The following is a 13,830-nucleotide window of genomic DNA, read 5'->3' as shown; positions in this document are numbered from 1 at the left end:
AGGACATGGAGGTAGTATTTTCTCCCTGTTGTTTAACCTTCAAGGAAGGGCTGCAGCTCAGTGGTAGAGCATCTGTTTTATATGCAGAAGGGCCCAGGCATCTCCAGGTATGCCTGGGAATATCCCCCATCTGAAACTGTAGACCAGCCTTTCCCAACCAGTGTGCCTCCAGATGTTGTTGGACCACAATTCCCATCTTTCCTGACCATTGGCAATGCTGGCTGAGGCTGATGGGAGTTGTGGTCCAACAACATCTGGAGGCACACTGGTTGGGAAAGGCTGCTCTAGACAGCCACTGCCAGTCAGTGTAAAGATAATACTGAGTTCTGGATGGACCAATGGTCCCACTTGATACAAAGCGGGTTCCAATGTTTCTGCATGGCCTCCAGCTATCCTGATGCTGAAAATGTAGGCTCCATTGTCAATTAGCCATAGCTTATGGCTATGGTCTTCTATAGTGTTGCCCTTTGACCTCTACTGACTAATCCATTGAATAATGGGCCTTAGATTCAGAACAGACAAAAGAAAGCCCTGCTTCACACAATGCACAATTAACTTGTGGAACTCACTGCACTCACTGCCTTAGGTAGCTACAGTAGCGTAGTGGCAAATTCAGAAGTGCAGGGTCCCTTTATGATAGTCACAGCCATGTCCCCTCATAGCCACATCCCCTTCTAAAATTATACATCTTTCTATGAGCATGAAAGGAGAGTAGGTTACCTACTGAGAACCAGTTGTGTCAATCAGTAGGAAAGGACAAAGAAGCATGTTAGAAGACTCCTCTCAGTGACCAATACACTCCCTCTTCCTGCTTATTGGCTCATAGGATGCTGGAGACAAAGGGATCCTGCTCTCAAAAAAGTAAGGGGTCTAAGGGGTGTAATCCAAAAATACCTGGAGGGCCACATCATCCCCATCCCTGGCCCCATCATCTAAGTCACCAGGGCTCCTACTTATGTCTAGATTGGCCCATAGGCAATTCAGGACATAGCCTCTGTTCGCAGAGGTAATATATCTCTGAATACCAGATGCAGACTTCCCAGAGGCATCCTTGGCTGCCCACTGTTTGAAGCAGAACACTGGGTTTAGATTCATCTCTGGTCTCATCTCCAGCAGGGCCTGCTCTGATGTTCTCGCAGTCCCACAATCAAGATTTGACCCACAGTTAAGACCAAGAAGAGGTTAAACTGTCCTCTCTCTCCTCTCCACCCTTGGCTGTGACTCATGGAACAGTCACTTCAGTTCCACACAAAAGATTCAGGCAGTGTGAACTTTCTCCTCCAAAGCCCCAGCTGCAGCTGATTCTGGATCCACCCCCTTGGCTAGATTGGAGCACACAGCCATCACCTTCAGCTGTGAGGCCTCCCCCTAGCCTCCCTATATATATATATATGTATATAATAGAGGACTGGAGCTGGCAAACAAGTTCCAACAGCAAGCCTTTGTATTCTAGTTACTTTGTGGCTCTTTAACCATGCCTATGGATTTCAGCGGCACCTGGAACCTTGTCAGCAGTGACAACTTTGAAAGCTATATGTTGGCATTAGGTAAGGGAACTATATAGTTTGATACCCCCCTTTTTATCTTGGTTTATGCTGATATAGTTCCTGTATAAAGAGTAAGTCCTGTTCCCTCCTGCCTGAAAGTTGCTTATGTAGCTATATGAAGGCATTACTCTGTCAGGTGTTAGCCTATTGTATCTAGTTGCGGCTCCTGATTCTCTACTGAGTTTTGTGAAGTTGTGTTTGCTCAGAGGTAAATCCCATTGAATTTGTGGCTTTGCTCTTGAGTAAGCATGCATACGCTTGCAGACTTGATTTTATGGTGAATTAATTAACTCGAGTGTCTCTGCCTTGTAGGACTACTTATTTATTTAAAAAATATTTATATGCTACTTAATTCAAAAATCTCTAGCTACGTGTCTTTTAAAAAACATTCCACTCCTTATTGAAGGAACCTGATGTGGTACTCATGGTTCTCTCCCCACCACCACCACCACCACCACATCAGCAGGTATGGGAGTTTTCCTTTGAAGGAGACCTAGGCACGTTCAGAGCATCCTTCTGTTGCTGTATAAGGATGTAATTTGGTGAAGTTCTTGGAGTTTCAAATAAAAGCCGAGTGCATTTTAAGTTACTCCACTTAAGCAGGGAACGGCCAACAGTTTGGCTGTAATCTCAAAGCTGGTGTGGGAGTCAGTCTTATAACCAAAAATGTGTGAATTGCAAGTACAGTACCTTTTGATGTGGTTCTGGGCCTGTTCTGTTCTTTCCATCTCTATTTGCAAAATGGGATTATGATCACCTTGCTGAGTTGTTAGGACAACACCGTTTGGACACACAAGCAGGTCTGGCCCAGAACTATTTTGCAGCCCTGTGCCTGTATATGCAAAGCAACTGCCCTGCCACTGAGCTATGGCCCTGCAGCAGCCTATGGTGACCAATAATTTCCTCCAAGGGACCAAGCAGAGATTCTTAACGTTAATATTAGCAAAGAGGCCAATATTATTTATAAACTTGGGTGAACATCCAAGCCTATATAAAGACAGAAACTTCCTTGTCAAGAAGACATTGTCAGTGGACAAAGTTCTGTGTAAATCTAAACATTTTCATGCATATTTTCCTATTAATGTCTTTCCCAATATCTATCCTATATATTTTGGCTAAAAAGTCATGGGGTAAGGTTGTTTCAATATGTGGCTGAAGAATTTGATGGTCACACTTTTCTGGATGAGTTGTTCCAGGAGCAAGTAACGTTCATGGTTAAGAATCTTTAACAAGGCTAGTTGTTCTTCTGTACCAGACCTGATAAGATCTCCAAAGACAAAAGCACTTAGGCAGTGGTCTGATCAGGACTCATCTGCCCTAACCTTGATAATCTGAGGGGAAGGGGTGGGAATGAACCGTTGGTCCATGGCTGAGTTGTAGAGCATCTGCTTTGCATGCAGAAGGTCCCAGGTTTAGTCCCCAGCATCTCCAGGTAGGGCTGGGAATGTCCCCTGCTTGAAACCATGGGGAGCCGCTGCCAGTCAGCATAGACAATGCTGAGTTAGATGTTCTGATTCCGTACAACCTACGTCCCTATTATCAGGGAATCCAATGTGTAAGGAATAAATAACATGGATGTAACTTCTGTTTATGCAAAGGTATTGATTTTGCCACTCGTAAGATAGCAAAAATGCTGAAGCCGCAGAAGGTCATCAAACAGGAGGGGGACTCGTTCTCTATCAGCACAACAAGCACTTTCCGCAACTACTTTGTTGAGTTCAAGATCGGAGAGGAGTTTGAAGAAGACAACAAAGGCTTGGACAACAGAAAATGCACGGTAATGAGGGTTAGAGAAGATCTTGCTGTCAATTGGGCAGCACTGACTGAAAATAAACTAGCTGCCTTTTTTCTTCTTCATGGAAGGGGTGTAGATGCACATAGAAAAGATGGCTTAGGTTATCGAATTCTCTGTGGTACCTAATTCTTACTGTTGTATATGAGTACTGTGTTATGTGAAACAGGGCAATGCCGTAGCCTGCTTTTCTGGCCAATGTACTGATAAGCCCAGGCTTCTGTACAGCATCCTAATGGGGGGGGGGAGTCCCTTCCAGCACTATGCAAAGATCCTCTTATTTTTCTACACTTTATATCTGAATGTGACATATATGAGTTTGTTTTTTAGCTTTATTTTAATGGAAAAACAGAGCCAGTGTGGCATAGTGGTTAGAGTGTTGGACTACGACCTGGGAGACCAGGGTTAGAATCCTCACACAGCCATGAAGCTCACTGGGTGACCTTGGGCCAGTCACTGCCTCTCAGCCTCAGAGGAAGGCAATGGTAAACCACCTCTGAATACCACTTACCATTAAAACCCTATTTGTAGGGTCACTATAAGTCGGAATTGACTTGAAGGCAGGCAATTTCCATTTCTCCCCCATTCAACTAATTACAGTATAAGCTGACTTGATGAAGTATTTATAAATAAATCTAAGATGTCTGAGATCTAGTTGCCCTCAGCATTTCCCTTCTGCCTGCCAGTCTAGGGTGTGGCACTGCCTGTCAACTTCCTCCTCAGTCTCAGTGCTGCCCTTGCAGAACTCAGAAAGGAGGAGGATGGGGACAAAGCTGGAATGAGTTGGCTCTGCCTGCCATTAGCTCTGGCTGCACCTACTGTTGGGCTCCCTGCCTTCCGCCCCACCAGTCCCAGTGGTCAACAGCCATCACTGCACTACTACATTGCCAGCTTCCTTCTGTCAGAGGCCCTATAAACTACTGTAATACCTCAGTTAAGGAAGCACATGCATTCCTTGACATTACTTCTTTAACAAAAAAAATCCTACCAGAGGTAGGAATAACATGGAAAGAACAGGGCTAGGTCACTACATTACAAAAAAGAAGAGCAGTTCAACATATTTCAGCAAACTTTTTATTCAAAACTAACAATACACATGTCTGAAATGAAACAACCAGGTCAGGTAAACCTTGCATACACACCACTTGAAGGCTTCTTCCAAAATACATCCAGGGGGTGCATGCCCTGCCTTTTTTCTTTTATCATATAGCATCTTGCTACAGCAATCTAAAGCTTTGAGCACAGTTCTCTCTGTACACTCGAGCAGGCAGGCAAGGGGCAAGCACCACCACCCTATGCGTGGTCGGTCTCTCTCTCTCTCTCTCTCTCTCTGCCATCCTCCCCCACACTCGAGCAAACATGTCTGCAGTAAACAGTGTTTCCAGAGCACCCGAGGCACTGTTTACTGCGGAGGTGCCTAGCCACACATGAGCTGCCTGCAGCAGCCGTAATCCAATAGACAAGAAGCCACATTCTATGTTAGAGTGTGTGCCCCTCCCCACTCCCCTGCACCCAAAGAATACTTTGTTAAAAGAAGCTTATTTCCTGGAGTTATCACTGTACATAGGCCCCAAGCCATGAACAGCATTATAGACCAACACCTTAAATTGAGCCTAGTAGCAAATAGTCAGCCAATGCCAATTCTTAACGATCAGTGTTTACGTGATTTCACAACATTGTACCAGTCAACAACCTGGCTACCACATCCTGCACCGGCTGCAGTTTATTTACTGTCTTCAAGGGGAAGCCCCATGTAGAGTACACTGCAGCAGTCTAATTGAGAGGTTGACAGAGGACGTGCTACTGTAGCTAAACTATCCCAGCCCAGGAAGACCGTTGGTGGCAAACCACCTGTAGCTAGGCATAGGCATTCCTTGCCACTGACGCTACCTGAGCTTCAAGTGATAGTTCCAAGAGCACTCCAAGCTACGAACCTATTCCTTCAGGGAGAGTGCAACTTCATTCAGAACAGACACACACATCCAACTCCCAGACCCAGGAACTACTCAAAACAGAACCTCTGTCTTGTCAGGATCTATTCTCTCTTGATAGGACCTCATCAAGCCTGTTACTACCTCCAAATTGCCTGTGAACAGCTTTGTATAGAAGCCATCAGAGACAGAATGCTATGCTGTAGAACCTCATAGCCCAAGTGCCAAGAGGTTGCTGAAAAGCTTTCCAGTGACACTCCTGGGAATAGTCCTGCACATAGAAGTGGATTTGCTGTAATTAAAATGAAATGGACTGCCTTCAAGTCGATTCCTACTTATGGTGACCCTATGAATAGGGTTTTCATGAGGCTGAGAGGCAGTGACTGGCCCAAGGTCACCCAGTGAGCATCATAGCTCTGTGAGGATTCAAACCCTGGTCTCCCAGGTCGTAGTCCAACACCTTAACCCACAAAGCTGATCCAGGAGACCATGGTCAATGAGACCAAGGATAACCAATAGGATTGCACTCCCCACTGTCCCTCTCAACTAATGAAGGTCCTAATGAACGGAGGTTTAAAGTGGAGGGGCTACTGTAAAAGACTCTGTAGCAGAATCCAGAATAATAGTTGTGAGATCAACTGGGCCTTGAATATGCTTGACATAACACTCTCCTCATCTGCTTCTCTCCTTCAAATATAGAGTGTAGTTACCTGGGACAATGACAAACTTGTTTGTGTCCAGACTGGGGAGAAGAGGAACAGAGGATGGACCCACTGGATCGAAGGAGATGAGCTGTATTTGGTATGTACTCATCGAGTTATATAACTTGGGGAAGGGCCATGTCTCAGTGGTGGAGCATCTGCTTTTCATGCAAAAGGTCCCAGGTTCAATCTTGGCATCTCCAGGTAGTGCTGACAATGTCCCCTGCCTGAAACCCCGAAGAGTCGCTATCAGTGACAATGCTGAGCTAGATGGGCCAAGGGTCTGACTTGGTATAATGCAGCTTCCTAGGTTCCTATAATCTAGCAAGATGCCCAAGAAGCCACAAGGAAGTTGACTCTAAATGCTTTACATGTGAGTCTTCCTAATTGAAGGACCCCCTTTACGAGCAAAACTCTGCCACTTGAGATAGTGAAGGAGGCCTGTGGCCTATTCTCCTCCCCCAATATGACCAGCAAGGCACTTCTAGTAGCTACTGCATCAAGGGCTTGCTTGCAGTTCCTTGGCTTGTGACGGGAGTTAGCCGCCAAGAGTTCTGCCGTCTACATAAGGGGGAGAGGGTTGATGAGCCTTTTGCTTTTGTGGGATTAAGCTGGTCAATGGGCAAAGCCTAGGTTGCTGGTCTCTTTGGTTCCTCCTATACTGAGGATTCCCTCGCAGAGCTACAATTTCCAGAGTCCCCTGGGAAGCGGAGAAGGGCTGTAGCTCAGTGGTAGAGCATCTGCTTTGTATGCAGAAGGTCCCAAGTTCAGTCCCCAGCAACTCCAGGTAGGGCTGGCAGACACTCCTGCCAAAAACCCTGGAGAGCCGCTGCCAGTCAGTGTAGATAATACTGAGCTAGATGAACCAACGGCTCCAACTCGGTATAAGGCAGCTTCTAGTGTTCCTAAGAGGAAACAATTGTCAAACTACTCTGAGAATGGTAGTGCTGTGAAGGGAATAGGGATCTTCTAACAACTCTCAGCAACCTTAACAAGCTACAGTTCCCAGGATTCTTTTGGAGAAGCCAGGGCTGTTTGTGTGGTATTGGAGTGCTTTAAATGTACGGTGTGGATGTGGCCTAACAACACAGGGATTCAACAGCAAATACATTCAGTGTGATGTCTCCTTCTTGTGTAGGAACTCCGGTGTGAAGAACAAGTAAGCAGGCAAGTTTTCAAGAGAGTGTGAAGCTAATCTCTGTCGTGTACCTGAATGACAACTGTGCAGTGTTCTTGCATAGCAATACTGCAGACTTGGAGCGCTAACTAAAATGGCAGCTTTATAGGTCAAACCTTTTCTCCCTCTGTTGTTCTTTTTATAGGAACATTTCAAACAATCCTCTGGAACAAAAGTTGTGACTGTTACCAGCACTTAATGTATAACTTCATTAAAAAGACAACTATTAGCAATGCAGAATGGGAGTCTATACCTTTTATTTGAGCATTGAACTAATTTTCCAAAAATGTCCTTTGGGGCTTTAAGGCTATCTGCATGCATGAAGTGAAATCCTTGGTTGCAGGTATATATACTGTGTGTGTAGTTAACAGACCTGAAGTTAGAAGGAAATAAAATGCAAAAAGTAATCAAGTTGTCATTATCTGTACAGTTACAGGATATGTAAAAAAACAACTACTTAGCACAGTGACCCTTTACAACAGCTGTGATGGGTGATAAGCATTGTTGATTGGCTTAACATTCCTAGCAGGAAAGGAAACTATTGTCTCTATTCATACCTAACTGAATTTCTTGATGAATCCTGAGTTAAGCAATTGAATGTTAGAACCTCCCTTTGAAAGTCCAATATTCAAATATGGCCTCTCTTAAGAGAAGTGGGAATAGCCTGGTAGTCTGAAAATAGCCTGATTTGCAAATACTAAAATTTCAGGTTGATTTGTGCCATTGACTGTTCTACACAGCAACTGGCCTGTCTGTCTTAAACAGAAGGGCAATGCTACTTATTTGAATGAAAAAGGAAAGTGTCACAAGTCCAATATGGTCTATAGGCCAGTGGCCCCCTCCCCTGATTTATGGCAAAACAAACATCACAAGACTGCAAACCCACAGAGCCATTGTTGTTATGCCTTCAAGTCGATTTCAACATATGGCGACCCTATGAATCAGCGATCTCCAATAACATAACATATGTTATAACCCACTCTGTTCAGATCTTGTAAGTTCAGGACTGTGGTTTCCTTTATAGAATCAATCCATCTCTTGTTTGGTCTTCCTTTTTTTCTACTCCCTTCTGTTTTTGCCAGCATTATTATCTTTTGTAGTGACTCATGTCTTCTCATTGTGTCCAACCTCAGTTTCATCATTTTAGCTTCTAGTGATAGTTCTGGTTTAATTTGTTCTAACACCAAATTATTTGTCTTTTTCGCAGTCCATAGTATGCGCAAAGCTCTCCTCCAACACCACATTTCAAATGATTTTTTTCTTGTATCCCCTTTTTTACTGTCCAACTTTCACAAAGCCATAGTTGCCTGTATAGTCTTATTTTTCTGCAAAGATTCCTAACTACCTCTCTAGGCCCCTCAGCTCTACATTTCTAGTGATAATGTCTGCCCATGTTATGTTGCTAGCACTTCTGAAAAATAGTAATGCTGACCTCATGGACTTGTTGCAAGGGATACATCTAGGCACAGTCTTGCATATTCTACCCACTCTTAAAGATCTATGTTAATGCTTGTATCTATGACTAAATAGGGTGAAGTGGTGGAGGTTTCCAGCAGACTTTTTTTTTTGGGGGGGGGAGGGTGTGCCTCACCATACTTGTCAAAACCAGTTGCTGAACAGAAGCAAACCTAGTGCTGAACTCTGGTTTAAATCTACAAAGAGGTATGAAGTTCATAACACTCAACCTAGCCTACCTCACAGTTGGGTTGTTGGGTTAAAAAGGGGGTCAATTTATGCTGCCTTTCTGGTAGGACTTTGGAGGAAGGGTGAGATTACAAATTGTGACTTGCAGATGGGCAATATCTTTATTAGGAGCAACTGAAATGTCACAAAATTGTGTCAAGGTTCTGAGTTCCCCAGAATTCATCATCATGTATTTCTTGAGGAAAAAATGGTAGCAACTCAGTGGCATCCTTTTACCAGTAGGTGTCACCTCTAAAATATTATAAAAAGGTTCCCTACAGAGATTTAGGGAATGTTGGTACTTTTGAAACCTTTCCAGAAAAGGTCATCTTGAGTTGTGAAGTCTATTATTACCTAGACTAACAAAAATAATAATATATAATATATTTAATTTGTTTGTCGCCTATCTGGCAATTAGCCACTCTAGGCGACGTACATTAAAATGAGATAAAATACAACAATATCGAATGCAGTCATATTAATAACAGTAGAGAAAAATACTGGACAGTAACAGCATATGATAGATGGTAAAATCATGAAGATTTACCCTTCCCAAGGACCTCAAAGGCCTGTTGGAAAAGCCACGTCTTCAGGGCCTTGCGGAATACCTCTTGGGAAGGGGCATGTCGAAGATCACATGGGAGGGAGTTCCAGAGAGTGGGGGCCACCACAGAGAAGGCTCTCTCCCTAGTACCCACCAACCTAGCTGTTTTGGTTGGCGGGATTGCGAGAAGGCCTGATCTAGTTGGGCGGCATAATTGGTGGTGGTGGAGGCATTATTTCAGGTAAGCTGGGCCGAAACCGTACAGGGTTTTAAAGGTTAATACCAACACCTTGAATCGGGCCCGGAAAATAACCGGCAGCCAGTGTAGATCACATAGTACTGGCGTAATGTGGTCTCGGCGGCGGCTGTTGGTAAGTAAGCGTGCCGCTGCATTCTGTACAAGTTGTAATTTCTGGGTCGTTTTCAAGGGTAACCCCACGTAGAGCGCATTACAGTAGTCCAATCGAGAGGTGACCAGGGCATGCACCACAAGTGGGAGCTGTTGAATAGGGAGGTAGGGTTGCAGCCTACGTATAAGGTGTAATTGATACCAAGCTGCCCGGCTCATAGCCGAAATCTGAGCCTCCATGGACAGCCTGGAATCAAGAACAACCCCGAGGCTGTGGACCTGGTCCTGTAGGGGCAACTTCACTCCATCAAACACCAGGTCAACATCTCCTAACCCTCCATTGTCTCCCACAAGTAGTACCTCGGTCTTATCAGGGTTCAACTTCAACCTGTTCCTGCCCATCCATCCACTCACGTATTCCAGGCACTTGCACATGGTCTCCACAGCCCTCTCCGGTGAAGATTTAAATGAGAGAGAGAGCTGAGTGTCATCCGCATATTGGTGACACTGCAGCCCAAATCTCCTGATGATCTCTCCCAGCGGCTTTACATAGATGTTAAATAGCATGGGTGAGAGGATAGAACCCTGTGGCACACCACAATTGAGACGCCAAGGGTCTGAAACCTCATCACCCAATGCTACCTGTTGGCGCCTATCAGAGAGAAAGGAGTGGAACCACTGTAAAACTGTGCCTCCCAATCCCATACTCTCCAGGTGATCTAACAGGATACCGTGGTCTACGGTATCAAAAGCCGCTGAGAGATCCAGGAGGACAAGGAAGGTGAATTCTCCCCTATCCAGTGCCTTCCTCATATCATCGACCAGAGCGACCAAGGCTGTTTCAGTTCCATGTCCAGTCCTGAAACCCGATTGGTATGGATCTAGATAATCCGTTTCCTCCAAGTGTGCCTGCAACTGATTTGCCACCACCCTCTCAATGACCTTGCCCAGGAATGGTAAGTTCGAGATTGGGCGAAAGTTGGTTAGAATCTGGGGATCCAAGGAGGACTTCTTTAAGATGGGTTTAATAATAGCCTCCTTGAGGGCTAGTGGCATAACACCCTCTTGCAGGGATGCATTAACCATTGCCTTGATCCCCTCACCCAATCTCTCTTTGCAGCTCATAAGGAGCCACAATGGGCAAGGGTCATTTAGACAAGTGGTAGGCCTTACAGATGAGAGCACCTTGTCCACATCCTCAGAAGGAAGAGGCCGAAATCGATCCCATTTGACCGGTTTGCAGCTGGTCAACTCTAGCTCACTCATTGTATCCACGGCGCACGGAATCGAGCTCCAGAGGTGTTCGATTTTATCAGCAAAGTGCTTTGCTAATTTGTCACAGGAGGCCTTAGACTGTTCCAAGGGTTCCTGAGCAACTGGACCGACCAGGCTTCGGACTACTTGGAACAACCTCCTGGGACAGCACTCTGCTGATGCAATGGAGGCAGCAAAGAATTCCCTCTTTGCCGCCCTCACTGCCGCTTGAGTCTTAATTTTAAAGCAGGAGAGCTTGTCTTTTGTCTATTATTGCACTTTGAGAGAAGATATGCTCAGTTTATTATTACTATGATGATTGGTTAGTTGCTTAGTGCCCAAAAGTCTCCATGCAATTTGCAACATTGTTAAAAACATGAATATATTGTACAATAAAAATGAAACAGCAACAACAACCCCCCCCCCCCGTGTAGCCACAGGGAGCTTGGGCAGTATCACTGTAGTCTAACAAAAGCCTTGGGGAAAATATATGTCTTTACTAACTGCCGGAAAGATGTCAATGAAGTGCATTCTGAAGATGAGAACCACTGCTGAGAAGGCCTTCTCCCTTGTCACACATCCCGAGCCTTCTTCAGAGGGGAGACCTAGAGAAAGAAGGGCCTCAGAAGAAGATGTAATTAGCCTAATAACAAAATATTATACATTTGTTAATGATAAAACAAGGGTTAGATTTGGGTGGCTTTAGTAACATTTTTATCCTCTACCTAGCATAAGAATGCAAGCAGATCCCTGCTGTATCAGACCAAAGGTTTATTTGTCCAGCATCTTGATTATTGCAGTAATTAACCTGATGCTGGTGGACGTGAATAGCCTTTCTTGTTATTGTTCTCCAGCAAATGGTTTCCAGAGGCATACTAGATTTGAAGACAAGACTTCCAACAATGGCCTACTGCCTTCTACATAGAACAGAGAGGCCAGTCTCTCCACAAAATAATAAATGGATACAAATCTGATCGAGAAACTGCAATATCCATAAAGCCAGTGATTATTTTGGAACAAATGAACTGCAAAGGAAGAATACAAGCCAAACAGCTGAACTACAATTAAGAACATGAGAAGAACCTGCTGGATCAGGCTGATGGCTCACTTAGTCCAGCGTCCTGTTCTCACAGTGGCCAAACAAATGTCCCAATGGGAAGCCTGTAATCAAGACCTGAATTTCCTCTCCTGCAGTTTCCAGCAATTGGTATTCAGAACCATATTGCCTCCCACAGTGGAGGTAGAACAGCCATTGTGGCTAGGAGCCACCAACAGCCATCTTCTCCATGTATCTGTCTAATGCTCTTTTAAAGCCATCCAAGTTGGCAGCTATAAGGGCGAATTCCATTGTTTAACTATGAGCTGTGTAAAGTTCTTCCATTTGTCTGTCCTGAATCTAGTTCTAGTGTTATGAGAGAGGGAGAAAAACTACTATTTACTTTCACCACACCATGCATAACTGTATACACCTCTGTAATGTCTTATCTTACTCGCTTTTTCTCAAATCTAAAAATGTAATATTTTCTCATAGGGGAGTTGTTCTATCTCCTTGGTCATTTTGGTTTCCCTTTTCTGAATCTTTTCAGAATGTATATCTGAAGTTTCATGCTAGTTCAATATGGGATAAATCAACACAAAGGATTTTTATCACCCTATAAAAGTTAATTAAGGTATCAATGCCAGAACATCTGTGCTATCAGTGATTGTTTCTTCTGAAAAAAAATGGACTGCCTTCAAGTTGATCCCAACTTATGGCGACCCTATGAATAGGGTTTTCCTGGTAAGCGGTATTCAGAGGTGGTTTACCATCGTCTTCCACTGAGGCTGAGAGGCAGTGACTGGCCCAAGGTCACCCAGTGTGCTTCATGGCTGTGTGAGGATTCAAACCCTGGTCTTCCAGGTCATAGTCCAGCACTCTAACCACTACACCACACTGGCTGATAAAATAATCATCTCAGCAATGCTGAGTAAATTATCACCAATCTGCTACTGTGAAGGGTGTCCTTTTAAACATACATTTTAAATAGCTGAAATTATCACTGACCATTTTTATCTCATTGCCATTCAGCTCCCCACTTTATAGTTTTCTCCTTTACATATCTGCCAATTAATGTTTTAATTCATGCATCTGACAAAGTGGGCCATAGTCCATGAAAGGTTATGCTAGTTACAAAATGTGTGAATCCTTCAAAGAGCCATTCCTTTCAATGGTCTACTCTGAGTGGAACTTAGATGACTACAACCTTTTTTTTTTAATGATATATATATGCAACTTAGAATAGGCATTCCCTCTTGGGGAAGTATGCTATCTTCTCCCAGGACAGAATGCTTCTCCTAAAGGATGCACCTTTTTCTTCAGAAAGTGTTTTTTTTAATATTCCAATTCATGCAGATTTAATCTGATTCATCAATTTACTAAAACTCATTTTAAATGGTAAGGTAGTTCAATTATGTGTAGCTCCATTTTTATAATTGGTTTTATTCTTATTTTGTTTGTGAACCTCCTTGGTATTTATTATTTCAGTGGAAGATATATAAATTATTTTACTACTTCTAATAAAACCACTCACAGGACAACCCAACTGAGATTTCAGATGCATACCCCCATTAAAAAAAAGTTGATTTTTAAAAAAGAAATACAAAAAACTTTAAGGCTCTTCCTTAAATAAGGAATTATTTCTATTTTGCTCACACTATTTTGTTGCGCATTGTTCAGTTTACCGCTTGCCTCTTTTTTGTTTTATTTTAAACTGTAACCTCCTCCAGGCAGGAATTTTTCCTCTTATGCTCTTAAGTGTCATGCACACTGATAGCAAATAGTAACTGTAGTAATAGGTTTGTTGTTGCTTCTA

At 43.7% G+C, this 13,830-nt stretch overlaps 1 protein-coding gene across 1 annotated transcript; it reads left to right on the top strand.

The window, feature by feature from the left end:
* The first annotated feature begins 1,395 nt into the window (after nt 1-1,395).
* RBP7 (retinol binding protein 7) lies at nt 1,396-7,388 on the top strand. The gene is made up of 4 exons (XM_061600747.1): nt 1,396-1,547; nt 3,146-3,324; nt 5,970-6,071; nt 7,110-7,388. Exons 1-4 carry the CDS (start codon nt 1,475-1,477, stop codon nt 7,158-7,160), a joined length of 405 nt encoding a protein of 134 aa, XP_061456731.1. The 5' UTR covers nt 1,396-1,474; the 3' UTR covers nt 7,161-7,388.
* Nucleotides 7,389-13,830: the final 6,442 nt, after the last annotated feature.

Source organism: Rhineura floridana, chromosome 18 (genome assembly GCF_030035675.1).
Source record: "Rhineura floridana isolate rRhiFlo1 chromosome 18, rRhiFlo1.hap2, whole genome shotgun sequence".
Classification (NCBI taxonomy): domain Eukaryota; kingdom Metazoa; phylum Chordata; class Lepidosauria; order Squamata; family Rhineuridae; genus Rhineura; species Rhineura floridana.
This window is presented reverse-complemented; position numbering and strand designations above follow the sequence as displayed.